General features: G+C 36.5%; 3 protein-coding genes across 6 annotated transcripts; 2 read left to right on the forward strand and 1 right to left on the reverse strand.

The window, feature by feature from the left end:
• Positions 1–2,842: 2,842 nt before the first annotated feature.
• LOC113769500 (transcription factor bHLH87) lies at positions 2,843–5,198 on the forward strand. Of its 4 annotated transcripts, none has more exons than XM_027313959.1 (2): positions 2,843–3,401; positions 3,496–5,198. In XM_027313959.1, exon 2 carries the CDS (start codon positions 3,604–3,606, stop codon positions 4,951–4,953), a length of 1,350 nt encoding a protein of 449 aa, XP_027169760.1. In that variant the 5' UTR covers positions 2,843–3,401; positions 3,496–3,603; the 3' UTR covers positions 4,954–5,198. The 4 variants fall into 4 exon arrangements, with proteins under 4 accessions (XP_027169760.1, XP_027169761.1, XP_027169759.1 ...); XM_027313960.1 differs by having other exon boundaries at positions 3,547–5,198; XM_027313958.1 differs by having other exon boundaries at positions 2,843–3,050; positions 3,189–5,198.
• Positions 5,199–8,917: 3,719 nt separating this feature from the next.
• LOC113767858 lies at positions 8,918–9,844 on the reverse strand. The gene has a single exon (XM_027312061.1). It carries the CDS (start codon positions 9,842–9,844, stop codon positions 8,918–8,920), a length of 927 nt encoding a protein of 308 aa, XP_027167862.1.
• Positions 9,845–14,433: 4,589 nt separating this feature from the next.
• On the forward strand, positions 14,434–17,725 carry LOC113768335 (inositol oxygenase 1-like). The gene is made up of 11 exons (XM_027312647.1): positions 14,434–14,651; positions 15,055–15,160; positions 15,741–15,822; positions 16,115–16,319; positions 16,456–16,515; positions 16,597–16,649; positions 16,734–16,856; positions 16,935–17,004; positions 17,106–17,184; positions 17,448–17,529; positions 17,666–17,725. Exons 1-11 carry the CDS (start codon positions 14,621–14,623, stop codon positions 17,690–17,692), a joined length of 918 nt encoding a protein of 305 aa, XP_027168448.1. The 5' UTR covers positions 14,434–14,620; the 3' UTR covers positions 17,693–17,725.
• The last annotated feature ends 4,492 nt before the right edge of the window (positions 17,726–22,217 follow it).

The raw sequence follows: 22,217 nt of genomic DNA on the forward strand, positions 1-22,217 counted from the left end.
CCGCCATCACCCATATGCAGAGGAACCTGGCGAAGTTTTTGTGGGGCCCATGATGTTAGCCGAGCCGTTGGTCGAACTGGCGGAATAAAACGTGGGAATCCTGGTTTTGAGAGCCGACAACTCACGGCCCGTTACCAGAAATAACGCGAGTAGAAGGCATTTATTGTTTGATTTGGACATAATAAGATGGACCACCTTTACTGTGGGCCAAACCAAATGGCACCAATTGGATAGGTCCAAATGAAGTCCACTGGTACAGCCCAATTTAATCCTGAGAAGCTTTGGAAGAACTTTTCCCTATCTAAAAGTATTAAAAAATAAAAGGGAAAAAGAAAAAATAAAAATCTTACTTTGTTTAAATGGGATTGAGGCAGTCTATATTTACTGCAGTTGTTGTGGCTGTTTTTTATTTTTATTTTTATGATTTGGTGTATACTTACATTTGCAATTGTACTTGTATAGCGAAAAAGTGATGTATACAAATAAAATTCTTCATGAGTATAATAAAATTAAATAAGTTTATACCACTATCACGTTATGTTAAAAATATAACAACCGTACTAAAATCTAATTTTACCTATCCCAAACCAACTTAAGTCTTCTCTTTCGAATCAATTATTCCCCAGCTTCTCATGTTGAAGGAAAGCCTATCTCTTGGTGGCCAACTACTCTAGAAATAGTTGGTTGAGACAGTCTGTATTTATTGAAGTTAGTGTGGCTATTGTGTGTGTATATATATATATATATATATAATATTATGATTTGGTGTATACTTATATATGCGATTGTACTTGTATAGCGAAAAAGTGACGTATACTAATAAAATTCTTCATGAGTATAATAAAATTACTAATAAAATTCTTCATGAGTATAATAAAATTAAATGAGTGCACACCACTATCACGTCATGTTAAAAATATAACAACCGTGGTAAAATCACCTATCCCAAACCAATTTAAGTCTTCTCTTTCGAATCAATACTTCTCCAGCTTTTTTTGTGTTCCACCAAATGTAACCACTGAAGGAAAGCCTGTCTCATGTTAATCACATTGCATTCTCCCTTCACGTATTCGACTCACTTTATTGCCATTTGATTGAAAACCAAACTATGCCAACTCAAAACAACAAAACAAAAATGTGTTTCAAGAGTTGTAATTCTCGCGTAAAAATTATTAGTTAAGATGAGGAAAAATCAATTGGTGAAGATCAGGCTTACCGTGCTCTTTAGCTGAATCAGATAACAATCCTGAGCAGCCAGAATTTAATACATATATATATATATGTCGTCCCCCCACCCCCTCTTCCCACCCACGCACCTACGTGTGCATGATCAAGTTTGCTGCTCAAGTGGAAGTTACCAACCAAACCTCTTTGTTCTATACTATGATTTTGTAGCTCAATGTTAAGTGCCAAATGGGTGTATGTATATGTTGAATGATACAAATATGACTGATTGGAGTGTCAAAATGGATCTAGTTTAAGGACAAACATTTGAAAGTGATGGAAAAAAAAATGAGCGTTGACACACACAGAAATGTTCTTAAAGAAGTGACAAAATAAGCAATTGCTATGGCAACCCATCCATTGAGCTGTATTGATGGGGGGCATGTGGGGCGATGCCTTCACAGTCCAGATGCTCTCTCTCTCTCGACAGAGACAGAGACAGAGACAGAGGCAGATAGAGAGGGGCATGCAGTGAGAACTAGTCTCTAGAAAATGGAGGATTTGTGGAGTTTATGAGATGTGAAAAGACAAAATCCTAGGAGCGAGCGGTGCCTGCTCCTCCCCCCTAAGTCCTATCTTCTCTTCTGAGTTCTTCTGACTATTTTGCTTGCATAGCCTTCCACCAAGTTTTAATTTTGTTTATCCTCCCCTCCGCCCACGAACCCACTAGTACTTGTTCTATATTTTCATCTTGAAGGCGATCATGATACGAAAATCCTAAGAAATATTTCTTCAGATCTGTCAAAGATTATATATGTTCTACATCTGGTCTTTTTTTTAGCATATACTAGTCCATAAATTAAAAAAGGAAACATCCCAAGTTTCAATCCAAGCTGATATTTCTACTCAGGCCAGCTAATCAAGCGTGGCCCTGAAGACTGCGTCTAATACAGCGTTGGCGAGTATATACAGTGAATGAAGTTTCAGCTCTGGTATCAAGAACAGACAAGGGCAAGCAGTTTGTGTCATCCATTCGGGTGGGTTACCTAATGCATTTCCAGCTATGGTTGTAATCCAAGCAATTTCGACTTAGAAACAAATGAACAAGTCTTTGCATACATCTTATTATTATAATAATAAAAAAAAGGAGCAAATTTCTTTGCCTTGAATAAAAAGAATTAAGTATTACCACCATAAAATTAAAAAAAAAAAGAAAGAAAAGGTTAAAAACTTTTAGCATCAAAAGGCACTGAGGTAAAAAGTAAAACGGTTAAAAACACGAAACGGCTATGATTAAGAATATGATTGATGGAAGTGTTTGAGAAGGATAGCAAGCTTACCCACAGGGTAGCAACTTTTTTTTTTTTATTACACAACTTTACAGTACGCATGAAGCAGAATGAGCCAAAAGGAAGTCAGACTTCAGAGTTCTCCACAGGGAAGGTAAGCAATAATATATAATTTGAAATAACATCCAAAATTGCTTTCTTCTGAAATCTCATGCTCCCCATCCGCGAAAAATACTCTCTTGCAGCCCCACCTAACTAACCAAAAGCTTAATTATCTTTCCAAGACCATTACATCGATCTCCTGTCAACTGTAAAAACTATGTTAGAATATTTGTGCAAAGCTTCCCCTTTCATCATATATATACATATATATATATATATATATATATTCAACTACACAGTACACACCACTGCTTGCTCAATCAATCCTTTCTTTCTAATTCCTATATAACCCCTCAAACCAGCAACCATCATATTTTCGTTCAAGAGTGAAGAATATCGGTCCTTCTTCGCTGTTCAAGGTATAATAGCAGTAGTATAAGCCTATAACATCCTCTTAATTTCAGTAACATCCTCCACAGTTAACCAACTATTGCAGTATATGACTTCTTTCATTTGAACGAGTTTTTTTTTTCTTTTAACCTTAAATTGCCCATGTTATCTAGCTGTAAAGTTCGACCAAATTTGTTAGCATAAAACTGACGTTGATGATGATCTTTTGGTTGATGATTGCAGTTTTCAAGGTACAGCATTGATTATGGTTGTTAGCACTGTTACAGGATTGTACACAAGATGACACGCATCTGAAGCCATTCCCGCGTCAGCTCTTTGGTTCTCTAACTAAGGCTCAACTCGCACGATTTCTTCAGTCGATCGGTTGTTCTTCACACTAAACATTCTCCCGAGGACACAAGCATAAGCAGCTGGATCTAGAGTACTTACTGATTGGTAGGCTTTTCTAGTTTCTACTGATCAAATACCAGCCCTTTGACTTGGTTTAATTGAGGCAATAAATGCACTAAATACATGCTATAATATATAGGTGGATAAGTGTCAATTTTGTGCTTGAATTCGGATCTTAATTTTCTGTCAGCTATTCAAGAGCCTTCTTGTCATTTTCTCTGCAACGGCTACAAGTTGCATCATTAATATGGATGGTTTCAACTGGGATGGAGCAGAAGTACCTGAGAACAAATCAGCTTCATGGGAGAATCCACAAGAAAGCTTGATGGTGCCCAATTCAAGTGGCTACGCATTTCTTGGAGGTAAAGTAGATATCCCAGAAGATATTTTTAATACGATTCAGTTGCTCCAGAGAACCGGTTCACCAAATATCAAGACGTGCAGAGGAAGTCAGAGTTTTCAGCATTCAGCACCGGCTTTTAATCCGCCCATACAGGTTCTTTCGAGCTGGAACTTTTCTCTGCAACAAGAGGCTACAAAATTAGCTGATGACGATGAAGTGCCTAGAAAATCATCAGTAGCTGAAATATCTTCTCCAATTCCTAATAGGACCGACTTCATCAACCAGTTGAATGGCCTATTCTTCGATTATGGCACATCAAACAAATCAATCATCAACACCTGCCTCCAGGAAGCTAAGGCTGGTTTAATAGCAACAGCTACAGGCTCCACGGAATCGCTTGATTGCCTGCTATCAGGGTCCAACAGTAACACAGACACCACATCAGTCGAAGATGATGCAGACATTTCCATGATCTTCTCTGACTGCAAAACCTTATGGAACTTTCGAGCTGTGAATGGTGTTTCATCTGGTGAGTCTGCCTGCGATAGCTCCAACGCAAAATATAGCAATAATCACAACCGCATAAAAGAGCTGGACGAAACAGCTTCAAAAACTACTTCATCCGGCCAACATGCCAGTCAATTACCTAGACATGCTACCAAGAGAAGCAGTGAAACCCTACTCCAAAATCTTGTCCGCTCAGATAGTTCCAACAGTTTCCAGCTGATATCAGAAAACGAGCCAAAACCCAAAAAGCCCAGATCAGAAAAGCGTCCAACTTCATCAAACATCAGCTTTCAGCAGCCTAGCTCGTCAATAACGTCTGCAGGAGGGGAGCCTGATTCAGAGGCCATTGCCCAGATGAAGGAAATGATTTATAGAGCGGCCGCTTTTAGGCCAGTGAATTTTGGCATGGAGGTCATGGAGAAGCCTAAGAGAAAGAATGTCAGAATTTCAACTGATCCGCAAACTGTAGCTGCAAGGCAAAGAAGAGAAAGGATAAGCGAAAGAATTAGGGTTTTGCAGAGGCTGGTCCCGGGCGGTAGCAAGATGGATACTGCATCCATGCTTGATGAGGCTGCAAACTATCTCAAGTTCCTCAGGTCGCAAGTTAAAGCATTGGAAGCCTTAGGACAAAAGAACGAGGAGTCGCTGCTGAATTATCCTTCAATTCCATTCAACCACTCATTTCCAGTAGTGACATCAAATTTTCCCCTCCACAACCCTAATATTGTCAACCATCCAAAAATCTGAGACAATTTGTTGTTCAACCTAACCCCACCTCCAAAATACCCCCAAAAAAAATAAAAGGAATTGTATGAACCACATATCAGGCATAGAGTTTTATTCTATTACTATTTGGGAGGGGATGGGATTTTGGTAAAGGACCTTGACATTTGTCACATAATCATGCTAATCATCATTGAACGATAATGATAAATCCATATGTATTGGTTTAGAATCCTGGATTTTTATCATCTTCTCATCATTGCTTATTCCACGATTAAGCATCATTAATCAATGTACCATCTCCTAATTATCACAGTCATTATGACGCCCACCGTTCAAGAGCCAAAAGGGGGTCCAAGCTTATTTACACTTTCGTACTACTACAACTTTTTCTACTCAGCCAGCCAAAGCGTACTTTTAGGCTATGCTTTAACTCATGACATTGAGAGGGCGAAAATACTAAATTAATAGTTAGTAGAAGCAAGAACAAAGGCTGGGGAATTTAACTTTGAGACGAGTTGTCAATGGCAAAAGTCTCAGTAATTATAACCCTTATGATTAAAGATCTTGGCAAAAAGTGATCACGACTCTATGCTCTCTATGCTGAGCTCCATTTTCTTTTTCGAAAAAAGAAAAGAAAAGAAAAACATCATCTAATTTGCAACTGTAATTTGAAGCATATTTATCTTTGGACATTTTTTTTTTAAATAAACAGTAGCTGGTTACTTGATCAATGCACTAGACATTCCCTTGATATCAGTCAGTGGTCCTGTCTCCTAGATTCAATCCAAGGCGTGCCCCTTGATTTTCACCCTCAAGCTTATTGCCATGCACATGTTATATATTCCTCTCCCTTGGCCTTTCTGCTTAACTAAGTTCAATATAAACCTAATTACATGTGCATCAATATGTAGTACTTTATTAACCACGATAAAATTCTGAAACTTTTTTGACTTCAACAAGTATGCCTTCCAAGGCACGCAGGGAATAGGAATTTGTCAAGTTCTTGGTTTTATAGAACGACGGTCCTCTCTCCCTCTCTCTCTCTCTCTCTTTTAATCAATGGGCACAGAGGACTTTGACTCAACGGAATGGCTATTTGAACAATGACTTAGGCTGAACTAAGGACAAAAAAGATTTGGAGAAAAAGTAGGTATAAGTGCTTATCGCAGCCCTTTTCCTTGAGGTTTGTTTCATTTCACATACATAGTTGATGCGTAAAATACTAGTAGTAGTAGTAGTAGTATATTGTCAGGATTGTTTGCTAAAAATAGGAAATTCTGTTGAGGGAAGAAAGTAGATCTGATGCTTGGAATTTAGGTAGGAACGTACTTTAGGTCTTGCTTGTTTTTTTTCTTTCAATTTGACTGCATTTTTTTTTTATAAAAAAAAAAAAAAAAAATCCCAAAGGAATCAACCCAATATATAGTTGCGGGGGTGGCATACCAAGTCGGTACGTGTTTGTGGCTGTTTTAGTTTATGAACGGTAGGTTTGGCTTTCACACGACTAAGATTTGACTTTTGGTTGGTCTACAAATTTGTCAAGTACTTGACACATCTCACATTCCTATCCTTTTTAGCATCACCACTCCAAAATTAGCATCACCAATCCTCCTACAGCTTCAAGCCCGACTTCATCTTCTGTTACATGTCTACCATTCAATGAAAACTCGTCCACTCCTATCTCTGACGTAACCTCATTCAACATTAGAATCGAAAAAAAGAAGAAGAAGTTGCTAATATTAATAACAATAAATCTTATATATACTGACTGACATTATTATATTTAATTCATGACGTACGTACGAAAATTGAATTTTACAATGTCAGTGAAAGAACTATTAATAATACTACCGAAAGCTACAAAGAAACCAGATTTTGATGGTTGAGTAAAACGCTATGCTAGCATTTGGAATTAGCATGACTTTTTTTTTCTCTTCTTTTGTCTAATAGTATATGTTTGGCCTGGATCCCTCGGGTGGTGGAACGTGATATGGAAAAGGAATGATCTGATTTCTTCGTCGTTTTCTTCTTCTTTTATGGAAAAAAAAAAAGGTGAGTTAAAATTGTCTACGTTATTGGAATTTGATATGAGAGTTTGCAGACAAAAATTTCGTACGTGATGTGTTTGGGGACTCTTTCCTAATTTGCGAAAAAGTCAAATCAGGTTTTAATCCAAACATAAGAAATTGTGTAAAAGAACACAGGGGAACCACTAAAAACTAGGGGTGTCATCATGTTGAATTTAGCTGAATATTTCCGTTTGGATAAACTGTTTTTGGAGATATTTTTAAAATATTTTATTGCCGTAGTAGTATATATAAAAAAATTTTACTTTACACTTCAAACCTGATTTGATCTTTTGATGAATGGAAAATAAGTTTCAAGCGTATATTTTTTTAAAAAAAAAAAATATACTGTTCCCTCCCGTCCGTTCTTGGATTGGATTAGAGGAACATCCCAGCGACAACCTTCACAGATCCAAAACAATAAGAATAGGATGAATCGAACTTCACAAAGAGTGTAGTTAAGTAAGGTAAATGTATGTAGAGTACCTCAATTTGGAATCCGTGGACAGGCCCAGTTCTACAAACGTCCGTTCCGATAGACGACAAACTTGATACAATAGATGTCCGCTTGTAATAGAAAATGGGTTAAGGCTCATGCAAGGTAACTGTCGATTCAGGACAGGTTCAGTAGTCCAAAAGCACTCGAGGCCCGCTAGAGAGAACGCAGATCTGACCGGCCGTTTGGTTCTACGGTCAATAGTACAAGGTTTTTTCTTTTTCTTTTTCTTTTTAAATTTCTAACAAAAGAACGATAGGGAAGATTTGAACGTAGGATCTCTAAGTTGTGGGATTTCAATGTTAGCCACTAGATCAAGGAAATATTACAAGGTGAATATGTAAGGAAGAATAACAAATCTTCTTGAGGTACCTTGGAAGATAAAGATATGAATGTTTTAACACAAGATAAAATAGGAGGATTTTGTGTCAGAAATTTCAAGTACCAATATATATATATATATATATATATGTGTGTGAGTGTGTGTGTATTTCAGGCATGCAATCCAAAACAATCGAGATTGTTATCATAGTTCGATATGGATGTATTTGAATAGTAGATTATTTGGGATAATCTTTTTTAAAAAATTATGTAGCATTTTTTTGATGCAATGATGTACGTGAGATAAAAAAAAAAGAGGAGTTGAAAAATGTGTTGATAACGTAATAATCCACTATCCAAATAGTTAGTTTTTTTTTTCCTGTTATTGAATAATACCTCAATGACAAATCAAATATTTCTGATCAAACGTTTAATAAGGATGATATATATATATATTATATCATTTGAAGGGATGCATAACCCTCCTTGTATGATAAAAAAAAAAAAATGGTAAGCATAACTAAATTAGCTGAAGTAATACGTCACATAATGTTGGTAATATAAAGACATAAGAAGTTAACACAAATGACAGACAAAAGAAATGCATTTTCTCCTAACCAAAAAGGTTTAAAAAAGAAAAGAAAAAGAAAAAGGAAGATGTTTTTAGAATACATGACAATCGAATGAAACATTTGTCAACCAATCCTGCAGCCCTCCTCACTGGAGAAAAATGTTAATCGAGCAAGTCAAAACTAAGAGAGTTTTTAAATTGGACCAATGACGGTCAAACTTATGGAAGGAACTATTCTCTGGGATTGGAATTTGATGACGCAAATGACTATTATATGATCAAAGCTGTCATCATAATCCTGATTGCTGATTCCAGTATTTGGCAATGCAAGCCTATTGCTGCAGTAGTTTTTAAAAGTTTTGATCTCAAAATTCAACAACCAAATTACTCTGGGATTAATTAAACTGAACAAATATACCCTGGTAACGACGTCTGATTTTGATCCTATACTGGATAATCTTTCAACTTGCCTGTGCAGGTTGGCGCCACTTCAGCCCGCGAAAGACGTTAAAAGATTGTCTTCAATGAATCTCACTCGATCTTCCATGCATAGAGGAAGAGGCAGAAGGGTGAACTTTTGGAATGGCTTTGGGTGGAATAATAGCGGCTATCAGCGCTGCAATCGCTATCGCCGGTGCAATTGCTGTCTTTGTCGCTTTCTGCCTCTGGTACCCCTGGCTTGAAGATGAACAAACCATGGCTCGTTCCAGGGCTGCAGAATAACCAAGAATGCACATCCCAGAACACTTGGATCGGTTGCTTGTTAACTAAAACAGTTTGGTTACCCCTGAATTTCCACTGCAGATTCCTGATGTGAATCAGAACAATCCCATCGATGCTGATCCACATTTCAGGATCTCTAGGCCCTGATGTCGAACTTTCCACCACAATGTCATGATCTTTTTTCCTGTGATCAAATTTGGCTCTAGTAGAAAAAGACTTCTTGCCGAAAACATGTTCTTTCTTGAAGAACAGGACAGCATCAACCAATGCAGGCCTTGACTTCGTCCGCTTGTAGGCCTTTTTCTTGTAATCCCCTATTAATAACACCACCTCTTCATCCGCAACTAGAGCTACGTAGAAATCTGTACATGGTTCTGGGCTCCCAGAAAATTTAGCCGATCGCAGATCCCAATACGCATCTAGTTGGTTTCCATCAACCTCGAAGGTTTTGTACCCCTTTTTGGCCCAAAAATGCCACGGCTTAAGGTCAATCTTGCACGTTTGATGATAATCAGTCTCTACGCTATCTACGGTTATGCTCAGGGAATGGTTCATCAGATTCTTGCTCCACAAAACTGTGACATTTCTCCAGTAACCACCGATATGAGTCTGATAAACGCAGGTGACCGTGCTCTGAGCATTTTTTGTCGTCACGGGGTCTTCTGTTATCCTCTGAGCGAAAGAAGGCTGGGAAACGGACCATGACTGGGACCTGGAGCTGATCCGGTAAGCCATTTATTCGAACTTCCCGCCTTTCAACACAAAAATTGAATAAACTCCAACATGGAAGGAGAACAAATGGACATGATCGCCAAAAACTACATGAATATGATGATGTTCGTCCACTCATCCAATAATCAAGAACTTCTCGGCCGCGTTGCTAGTGCTTAATTTGTGCATCACAAGAAAAAGGACGGCCACGGACGGCCTGGTCAGGGAGTTAAATCAAATAACTAGTGGCAATTAATTTTTCAGGGATTACTAGAAGAACTATTGAACTAATCGGGATATAGGAGGCAGTATTCTCGTTTCGAGACTCATAATCCTGATGATTATTGAAGAACGGAAATGTCCCACATGACAGAAAATGGGACAGATTCGAAGAAAAGAAAAACGTGAATGCTAAATGGGAATTGATTTCCAGGAGAAACAATTGATGTCAGAATGGTTGGGCAAATTGGAAGTGGAAGTTCGGACAAGAAAGTTTTGTTGGCGGAGGAAAATTCTCCTGTTTGCGGCCATGGGTTAAGAGTTCCCGCAAAGGAAGGGTCCAATATTAGAAAGTATGCTACATCCGGCAATTAATCAGAAGATGTGCACTTGCTCCAGAGTGGACAAATATATGTTTAACTTGCTTTTTTTGTACGACGAAAAATGAAACACAATTAAATGTCAGAAGGTTTTGCACTATTTCTCTCAGGGAAATGATGATCTCTATCATCATTAACTGTTCTATATATTTTTTTATATATATATATCATTTACGTACTTTGTTGGCCTTTATGTTTAGGTTATATTAAGGTTAAAACACTGATCACACTTTGCGTTTCTTTTCATTCCCAGTCTCATCTGTTGTAGGCAGCTTATTAACGGCTAATTTTTGTGATTTGCCTTTGCATTGTAGTTATGCACCACCTAATCCATCCTGTTATCGATTAGCCGATGCTTGAAAAAATTGGGATTCATGCATTTGCATATAAACATACACGTATGTTTACTTTGTAAAAATCGAGCGACTAACTAATGATGGTTGATTTTACGGACTGAGTCCAAATCTCAATAGTTGTGAATTATTTTCGACAAAAAAAAAAAAAAAAAAAAAGGAGAATGATGATATTTGAGAAACAAAAGGGTTAGAGGACAAGATGAATTAGATATTGTAAGGATAGAGATTGTAAACGAGAAATCTGAATTCGATATCTTTCACTTACAATTTTAAAAGAGCGAAAGAGATGAATTTAAAACTTTCAATTTCTGAGGCCTCAATGGCCTTCTCAGCTCGTAAGTTGTGAGCTTGTTCTAACTTAATGTTAGTACTCAAAAAGCAAAAAGGTCGGGCATATGGTAAACTGAATATAAATCCTAAATTAGAAAGCCAAAAAAAAAAACCCCGACTCGTAGTTGGATACGAATCTGGAATCGTCAAAAGGCTTCAAAAATTTTTGTGGTGTGACTGGATATCAAATTTGGGCCTTAAACGGGCCGTATAAATTTAGTTATTGGGCCTAAATTTTCAGCGCAAGGTAGCCTATACATGTAGGAACGCAGTTTACACGGGCCACATTGTTCTTGACTGCAACTCGTGTGTCTAGCTTGAAAGGGATCAATCAGTATGGGAATTTAACACATATAACAATTATTCGCATTGCCTGAACATCTTACTTTTATGGCTCTGCCGCTGCACTTGGGATCCTCTATGCCACTACTAGGTGTCAAATCTAGTATCAATCTCACTTATTACGTGACGGTAGAAAAAATTTAAATATACAATACATGATAAATTAAATAAAAATGATACTTGGCATAAATATAGAAGTGATACTGAATTGTCACTGAAAAAATGGCACTGAGGATTCCATTAGTTAGATGTTAAAGACTACTCAAAAGTATGAAACGTAACAGGGGACTTATGAGGAGGATGCAGAGGAGAGTTGACAGAAAATAGCGAAAGTTTTCATCTTCTATGTATTTTTTTCTGAAAACAGAGAAAAGAAAAAAAAAATTGGATTCTTGTTTCCATGATGATGGGGACCATGCAATGTGTCCTTTTGGTTCACCGACGTTACATAAACTGATGTCATCGCAAATTACAAAAGGGCACAGCTGGGAAGTTGATGCCTGGTGGTAGGAGACGTGGCACGCCGGTGGTCGTCGGTGGAAACCTCTTGGGATGCTCGTGTCGCTGACTTGACCTTCGGCAACTGTGACGTTGATATGGTGACTAAACAACTACGGACGGGCGGCCGGCCAGCAAGCAAGCATCTCACGAGTCACGGCTAATTTACAAGCCTCCGCCGTTGGGCGGCTGAACCAGTAACAAAAACTTTTTTTTTTTTTCCAATTTTGGTGAGAATCAACCAAAAAAAAAAAAGTAGACGAAGCTTATTAAGGGCGTGTTTTGATTGAACACTAGTACTGGTCAGCTGTGCTCAATGTATAAAACTTGATAACGGTGTAAAGAAAAACATTAAAATCCCGTTTGAATTTTTATTAAAAAAATATTTAATAGCGATTTAATGTACAAAAAATAAAAGAGTGATTAAAAAATACATTCACGAAAAATATAACAAATTTTCTTTAGAAAGCTATAATCCAAATTACTTGTACTATTTCTTCTTTTTTTTAAAAATTGTAGTTTCTTTTGTTTTTTATTTCTGGTTTGATGCGAAAGGCATAATAATATGCCTCACTGTTGCCTGAGTAGTTTTTGGTTTTCTAATTTGCATGGAATGGTGAGGTTCCACGATTTTGATTGCATTTATTGCATGCAGCGTGGGACCGGATGTCTTCATATCCATATGATTTGAGGCATCTGTTCAAGTAATTGACTTCTCGTATACAAATTTTCCTTTATGATGCATTTTCTTATTATTTTAGTTCTCAATTATTAAAACAAAAAAAATTTGCAATGGATCTTTCGAAATGTGATTAAAAGCCATCTATGAGAAAAATATCTAAAAGCCATTTATGGTGTTACTAGGAAAATTTATCCATAAGAAAACCCATTAAATATAACAATGGAGTCACAGAGCGAGTTTATGAGTGAACCTAATCCAACAAGGTTTTTAACATTTAGATTCTACACTGGATCGTTGGGGAGGTTACAGGATCGAATTGTGTATAATCATAAGATCCTTCCCCAAGTGTAAAAATATAATATTACATTTTAAATTCTTTTAATCAATGTCCATAGTTAAATTATACATAACTTATCATGTTAAAACACAAAGTCACAATTAATGCATCCTCATGCATTGCATTTTAGACACTTTTCTAAATTAATGCTTTTGAATTAATGAGCGTCCGTTAGCTAAACCATTTTATTTATTATAAGCTCATAAATCTGCCAAAACGTATCAAAATAAACAGAGAAAATGTAATGTTAGCTAGAAAAATAAGTTTCTTCAACTAAAATGCATATTATCTGCTAATAACATGAGAGTCACTCCAAAATAGATTTTGCTTTTGGGCTAAAAATTAAAAAGAATGAAGATATCAATCTAAGTGAAGTTTAAAATTTTGAACTCCTAATTATCCAAACATATCTTAGTGTATTGTCCGTTTATCTTATATGTAATGACTACGACATCACAGTTACACACCTATGACATGTACACCATATTTTAATTTAAAATTTAAATTCAGTTTAATTATCATGCATTTAACGGTGACAAAATATACACGGTCAATGTATAGAATGCTAATCTATGCATATAGACTTAAATTCATAATTTCATAAGGATTGGTGTTTTTACATAAAATCGAGATCAAATTTATAAATTTAGATCATAAAAAGATTTGGAATAACATGATCGGGAGCTCACAACTATGACTAAACCTACTATAGTCTTCTTTGGAATGTAATTTTTCACCAAAATTTTTTTTTTTTATATTTTTCAATCACTTTTTTATTTTACATACATCAAATCACTACAGTATATTTTTCTATAAAATTCCCTAAAAATAACAATGTAAAGTGGTAAATTTTTGTGAATCCAATTACTCAAAAAAAAAAAAAGTGGAAAGAATTGAAATATCAGCATCACCACCTACCTGCCCCCCGGCCACCGGACCCGTGTGATGTCACAGGACTGTTACGGACAGTCGGTAGTCCAATTAACGGTAGGGTCGGTCGTTCGTCGTAGTCTTTCACTGGACTCTACTGCAGCGGGGCCCCAAGGGATGTGGTTTCCTACTCGAAGCTGAGTCAGGATGGACCCCACCACCTGTAAAAAAATAAAAAGTATCCGAAAAGAACAGCCAGCGACCGAATCCACTGCTGCCGTTGTTAGGTGGGATTGAAATTCAATCGCCAATTCACTGCGGGCAACAAGGCCCGGCCACCTGCACTGCACAGCCCTATAACAGAGCATCGCGTGAGCAGATAGATGTAGAGAGACAAAGAAAGAAACGATCATCAGCTTTCTCTCTCTATAATTCCTGTCTTCGACGTCTACCGCAAATTATATTTAAGTAATAAGCGCTTGCAAAAGGATAAGAATACTGGATAATGAAAGACTACTGAAAACTTTTCTAAAAAAATAATACACTAATATAAAAGTTAAGGACTGAGGAGAATGAGATTTTTCAGGTAAGGGCTCGGAGGACCTGAAATCTCAGGCAAGGACTCTCCGGCCGTTATAAATACTCCCCTTTCCCAAAACCTCCATTCTACACGGCCTCATTTCCTGTTCCCATCCCCCAACTCCCTTTTTTTTTTCTCCCTTCACGCCGCTTTTTATTTTCTCATCTTAGTTTAAGAATTTCTGCATCGGTAGGATTTGATTCAGGATGACTATCCTCGTTGAACAGCCAGAGTTTGGTAAATTTCCTCTTTTTTTTTTTTTTAAAAAAAATTGAAATAAATTTTTTTTTTTTTTTGGCTCTCAGTTTTTAGGATATTTTTATTCGTCAAATCAAAGTTACATAATTCTCAATTTTCATTGTCGTTAGTATTTTAGATATTTTGCACGGTTTCAAATTCTTTTTTTTCCCCCTTTATTATCCATCATCTTCGAGAGTGAATTTGAGGGCTGACCGAAGCTTTCATTGATTTGCCCTTGATTTTTGAGTCCTTGTCTTTTTCTTTTTCTTTTTTTTCACTTTTGTTGGGGGGGGGGGGGTCAGGAAATTGGAAAAATTCACTTTGTACGAATTATTAGAATTTTTTTTTATTTCATAATTCTCCTTTTTGCCTGATTGTCTGCCTCGTTTCGTGAAAACAGGAATTAATGAGGTAGAGGAAAAGGGGATCCAAAAGAATGAAAGGGAATTGGTATTGGACGGGGGCTTTTCTGTGCCTCAGGCCAATGCTTTTGGCCAAAATTTTAGGTCAATCTCTCTTTGCTTTGATTGATCATTTTTACTGTTTATTAGTTTAACAAAACAGACCAAAACCCATAGAAAACGATGCAATCATCTAATTCGACCTTTAGAAATTCGTAAATGAAGTTGGTACCATGCCTTCAATTTTTCTAACACGAAATCAGAGCCAGGGGAAAAGTAAAAAAAAAAAAAGGAGAAATTTGATTTTTACCCACATGCAGCTGAAACTCAACCCAATGCAGGTGAAATTTACTTGTAATGCTCGGAGGAGTTATATGATTAATTATCGCACCGGAGCAATTAAGATCCTAATCTCATATCACAAGAGGATGATTTTTTGATATATGCCCTGACACATACGTTTTAAGGAAAGTGGAAACAAAAGGCAGAAATCCAGCCCAATTGTTGAACTTGCGAGGTTCTCGGGCCTATATCAAAGAAACACGTTCATGGAACAAGTCCTATACCCACAAGCCCATAATTATGGAACTCTATGACAATTGCTAATCTCAATTTACTTTTTTTTTTTTTTTTTTGTCTCTAAACCAACTCCTCACCAAATCAATATTACTCCCTTCTGAAACAGGGATTATGATGCTGAAAGTGCAAGGCAACAAGGGGTTGAGAATTTCTACAGGACCAATCATATTTACCAAACATATGATTTTGTAAGTAATGTGTCAAATATTTTTTGCTTTTTAAGTTCCGGCCTATACCATTTTTTATTTCCTTTTGCTCTCCAAACAACGTTACCATTTTCTAGCCTGGAGAGACTCTTAGTTTTTTGGGGTCTCTGAATTTTTATTTCTGTAAATTTCTAATTTTTAACTGCAATGGCAACAATTAAGCTTTAATATGGATTCATTCTTTTATTCAATTATTTCTTGGGGTGAACACTAAGATATCTAGTTTAGTTAAGACACAACCCATTAGTTAGTTTATTAACTCGATCAACTGCAGGTAAAGAAGATGAGAGAAGGGTATGGGAAGTTGGACAAGGTGGAAATGAGCATATGGGAATGCTGTGAACTTCTCAATGAAGTGGTTGATGAAAGTGATCCTGATTTGGATGAACCTCAAATCGAGCACTTATTGCAGACTGCTGAAGCCGTCAGAAAAGATTATCCTAATGAAGATTGGCTACACTTGACCGCCCTGATCCATGGTACGACCTCATTGACCATTTCTCGAACAACCCACAAACCACAAAAGAAAGGGGAAAAGAAAGAATTGCTGAATCAAGACAGTAGTAGTAGCAGTAATGACTAATGATAATTAACTAGGCTCCAATTGTGTTTCAGATCTTGGGAAGGTTCTTAATCTTCCGAGCTTTGGAGAGCTCCCTCAGTGGGCCGTTGTAGGTGAGTGAAAAATCGACTCTTTATTGAACCTTCTCGAAAACATTCGATTAGGGAAATGCTGACTGATTAAATATTTGGTAGGTGACACATTCCCAGTTGGGTGCGCTTTTGACGAATCAATTGTCCACCACAGGGTACTTTGTCTTAACAGTATTGAAAACAGTAGTATTTCTTCTAATTTTAGTTGTCTTAAATCTGAGTTTATGTGCTTGGTGCAGTACTTCGAGGAAAATCCTGACTACGCTAATCCTGCGTACAACACCAAATGTGGAGTTTATTCTGAAGGTTGTGGACTGGACAACGTGCTGATGTCTTGGGGCCATGATGACTACATGTATCTGGTAAATATTTTTCTCTCTAATTATTCTGCACAATCCTGGTAAATGTTTTTATTTTGGATGTTGTGTGAAATAAATTAGGTGGCCAGAGGGAACAAGACAACACTGCCATCTGCTGGCCTTTTTATCATCAGATTCCATTCCTTTTATGGTACGTCAGGGAGGAAAACTAACCTAGTATTTGTTTTGGTCCTCGAAATGGATCATGGATATATGGATGTAGAATTTAAAGCTTATTTCTTGCAATCCCAGCATTACACAGGTCAGGAGCATACAAGCACTTGATGAACGAGGAAGATGAGCAGAATCTCAAGTGGCTTCAAATATTCAAGTAATAGAAACAGTTATTTAAAGCAGTATTACATATTCTGAAAACATAGAGAAAAAAAAAAGCATTTATTTTAGAGTAAATCTTATATACACTAACATTGCATACACTATCACCGTTGGATTCATGACACAAAATTTTTGCATAATTGTCATTCATCCAACGCTAGTGACAGTGTATACACTGTCAATATAGGAAAAATTAATCCTTTATTTTATAGTAATGCTTGCCTGATTCCCCTAAATTGCAAGTCCTATTTTTCACAGTAAATATGATCTCTATAGCAAGAGCAAGGTCAGAATTGACGTGGAAAAAGTCAAGCCTTATTACCTCTCTCTCATCGACAAGGTGACTTTATTTCACAATTACAGCTCAAAAGTGTTTTTCCCTAACCATGCCCATTTCATTAAATCACACACGCTACTCACCATGTGATTTAACTTGTATGCCACTAATTATAACAATGGCGGCGGTTTTCTTGCAGTATTTCCCGGCGAAGCTACGATGGTGAAGAGTCAAAAATTAGATGAGTTGAAAAAAAAAAGTAGAATCGAGGAGAATAAGACAGACTTGTGTAACACGGATGTCCGGAGTTTAATTAGTGTGTAAAACTTAATTAAGTTTTCATTTCCCTATTTGTTACGTTATGTTTTCGAATGCTTGTTTGAATTCCAACTTTCCGCCGGATTCACGTCAAGAAGTGCATTAGAATGGGTAACAAATGTCAAATTCCAGCACAAGTTGCCCGAACATAATAATCATCGAGACTCAGTAGCAAAATTTCCTTTGGTACACAAGATTGTTGACAATTAAGATATTTCACATTTACACAACTCTATATTCAAATTATTCAACGTTAGATTTTTGCTGCAACCGCAACACATGGCGGGACGTCTTTAGAAAAAGAAGCAAATTCGTAGCGTTAACGCATCTTAGGAAGAATTGGTGTCTCGGGTCTCAATATTTAGCTTTTGGTTCGCAATATTTTGTCTAAAATAAATTTCGAAAAAGCCATGCTTGGATTGTTTGTTTCCGTCGGAAAATATTGTCGTTTTCCGTGATCACATTTCCCTATCACCTTTTTTCCCTCACATATATCAAATCGCTACAGTAATTTTTCCATTAAAAATGACGGAAAATGCAATCCAAACAAATTCAACAATGTCAAACGGTCAAGATCAAATTCTCATTAGTCAACAATTTCAAATTTGTGCTTTTGGTTCTCAATGTTTTCATTTTAACTCATTATATTCCCCTAATTTTTTTTAAAATAGTGATATTAAGGGGTTTTAGGATGAGATGAGATGCAAATTAAAATAAAATTATACTCTAATTATATAGGCATTAGGACTTCTAATTAAACTTTGTTTTATTCTCCTTTTCTTGTATTTATTAATGCAACCACCATCTCATATACTCTTTCTCTTTTGCATAGGTAGTCCCAAATTTAGTATAATCTATCCTCTTTTTTTTTTTTAATTCTTTTTCCATTGGTATAATCTCTACATGTTATTGTTTTGCCCTATTACTATTACGAGTTCTATCAAATTTTTTTTATATATATATTTTTAGTGATAACTAAGTAGCTTTATTAAATATTCCTACAGGTTTGGTCAAATCTTAGTAGCAAATGTTCAATCGATTGCGGATTGCCATCCAACTTCCAACAGTAACATTTATCCTGTTATTCACGTTACAGTTTCCACTAATCGTAAGAAAACAATTTGGTGAATGATTAACTTAGTCCCATTACTGTGTATAAATTACTGTCCACTGCCTTGGTGGACGACTTCTTTTTTTTTTTTTTAATCGGACACGATAGATCTACACTGCTTTATATTAGAGAAAGGAAGGATCTGACGAGATTTAAGAATAAATCGGGAGAACTGAACCATCATCGATCCAGACAGATGCCCACGTACCCGCTGATTATAATTTTAAAAAAATTTAAATTTTAAAATGTAAATAATAAAATTTGATCATTTTATCTACGCTTAAGTAAAATTTTAGAACTCGGTCGCGGACTACTCTACCAGTCGTTGATTTAAAGTGGATGACTTCAATTGCAGTCTTTTTTGTATGGTTGCAGTTGCATTAATTAAAGTATCCACCTTCTTAATGGTCAAAAAGTTTGTCCAAAAACATTAGCAGTCGTTTCCAGCAGTGACAAATGGACACCACGAGCACTAGCAATGACCCGGCCCGGGAGTAAACGCCTGAACTGAAGGAGACTTTGAACTTGGAACCCACTACTGGCTCTGGAAAATTGAGCTGCCCGGGTCAGTCAAAAGGCCCAATTCTACGGAAATTAGCTGACCCTTTACCAGAAGCTCCCTCTCTCTCTCTCTCTCTCTGTCTTTGAAGACCATTACTAGAACCACCTATATATATATATATATATATATATATATATATGCCAATACAAGCTTGTTAATTGCGATCCATAAAATCCTTGATCAGGAGACTAAATACACCAATTTTCACTAGGACAGACTTTTATTATTATTATTATTATTATTATTTTTTCATCAGTTAGTGATCTAGGGCAAATGACAGCCAACTCCTCCCAAGAGTCTCTGGTGGTGGTTGCATCTGTTATCTTTGCAATCCTAATTCTTTCATCAACCATACCGCCAGCCCTTGCAGCTGGAATTACTGGATTAACTCATCGAGGTAAAGTGAATCCCATAATTTTCTTTTTCTTTTTCTTTTTTTTTCAAGTTGCAAATTGTATATTAGTATAAGTATCGGTTGTCTACAAAAGGCTCTACTTAATAATTATGCATGATTATTACTTTTTCTTTTTCAACATGTTTTGGTTGAAGCAGAGCTCATGCAGAAGCCACATTGTCCTCCATGTTTATGTTGCCAAAGAAAACTACCGCCACCGGAGTGTTGCTATTGCGCCTGTTTTGTTACTGAATCAGGAAATAAAGCTCCATGAAGATTATAACTCTCACAGCCCTTCAATTTCAACACTTCTTTCTTTTTGACCTTCTGTAATCGGGTTTGACGCCATGAGCTAATTTTGGCACTCAATATTAATGAATCTCCATTATGTTACAAGTGAAGTAGTCACGACCAAGACCAACATAATAAAAATTCTAGCTGCTGTATTGTTTGGAAAATGTCAACCTCGTTTATTGTTACTTTAAACTCAAGAAATTAAGGCCCCGTTTGTTTTGCTATTTTTAAGAGTTTTTGCAGTAAAATATGCTGTACCGATTTGATTTGATGCATTTGAGGTAAATAGATGATTGAGAAATGTGTTCACGAAAGACTTAAAAATTTTTCTGTAATAACATTTCATTGAAATGTTCGGTGTATCTTCCGCGCTTTTATCGGTGTATTCTTACATTAAGACAGCTTCATCTGATTCATCAATCTTCTTAATCGCAGTTTTTGTAGTACTAAATTATTTAGTTATTTTGATACTCTACTATTCTGGCAATCGTGCAAATCTTAATCCAAGATATCAACATTGGCCTTGTTCCAACCAAAAAAAAAAAGTCCCTAAGAGTACCTTCTAAGTTATTTATTTTTTTAAAATTTTTTTTGACATTTTGCAGGTTGAGAGTGATACTAAAGCTCTTGGCCTTAAAAAAGGAAGGAAAAAACCCTCAAAGAGGCTCCTTATTCTTGTTTAATGTTTGCAATAAAATAGTCTTATTCTTATAGTAATTGTAATATTACATCATGCATCGATTTCTGCATGGAAATATACTCCCTCCCTTTTTTTATAACTGGCGTTTAAGGAATTGCACGTCAATTAAGAAAAGTTTTCATTGCTTAAATCTATACACCACTTTCCTTTTATACCCTCATTAATTATTCCATTCACCCATGTTTTCTCTCACTGTATTAAATGGTTCAACATACTAGGAGTAAGAAGAACAAAGGGGTTCAACATACGGTGAGAAAAGAAGAAAGAATATGGAAGGGCAGATAGAAGCAATAATTACTAGGAGTAAGAGAGATAAAAGGGTAAAAATGTGAAAAAATAATAAATGCTGCATAGGGATAGTAAAACGACAGATAAAAGTACTACTTAGGAGCAAATTCCTTAAACGACAGTTATAAAAAAAGGGAGGGAGTATCAATTACCGATTGTTTAAAAGAAGAAAGATTAAGGTCTGAATCTGACATTTCCGAGAAAGGAATGTCTGGACAGACGATTGAGAGACAGGTAGTTATTATGAATCGCATCCAGCTGGTCTTCGAGACGGAGGAACTAAAGCATTGCCAATCTACAATTCCTCTAAGACTCAAACCACGCCCAAGAACCTACTAAACACTTGTGCAAATCCAAAGGAACCCAAATTGACGTCATTTCACCAAAAAAAAAAAAAAAAATCTGTAGCACATAATAAATTGATGAAAAGCACAAGACAACACCAGCGTTTTAGATTTTAATGAGTACAGCAGCAGGGAATTATAAGGTTAAAGGACAACCCAATAGGACTAGTTGGGCAGATAGAAGGTTTTAATGTTCGGCAGCTCAATCCTTACCTAATAATCATGTCTATCTACCTGAAAATCTCTTCAGGTGATCAAGAGGATCGACTCCCTTTTTCAGTGGAAGAGATTAGGATAAAAGGTACTTGTATCGTATTATCTGAACGCTGTCTGGTACGCCTAGTTTTGGGTATTTGGACCGCCAGAACCCAGAAGGAGATAGGTGACTTTGCATGGTAGCTGCTGATCTTGTCGACTTTTAGATGCTTAAGAGCATGCAGTGATTTTACCTCTTTTTTTTTTTGTGTGTGAAAAAATTTGAAAGAGTTCGATTTCGATTTCGATCACCTAGGCATATCTTTGGAATCATAGATAACTTACGCGAGTTCTTACAAATTATCCATGACTTGCACAGGAGTCCTTATAAATCGTCCATTGCGGAATTCGGATTTGTGAGGAACTTGTTTTGTTTTGTGATACATATCAACTGTCACCATGCTGCTCTCTTGTGGCCGCAACCCAAGGAAGAAACCCCGCCACTCCACCCAACTACTTTCTGACTGCCCCTTTGTCAATAATCC

Source organism: Coffea eugenioides, chromosome 4, assembly GCF_003713205.1.
Source record: "Coffea eugenioides isolate CCC68of chromosome 4, Ceug_1.0, whole genome shotgun sequence".
In the NCBI taxonomy this organism is placed as follows: Eukaryota; Viridiplantae; Streptophyta; class Magnoliopsida; order Gentianales; family Rubiaceae; genus Coffea; species Coffea eugenioides.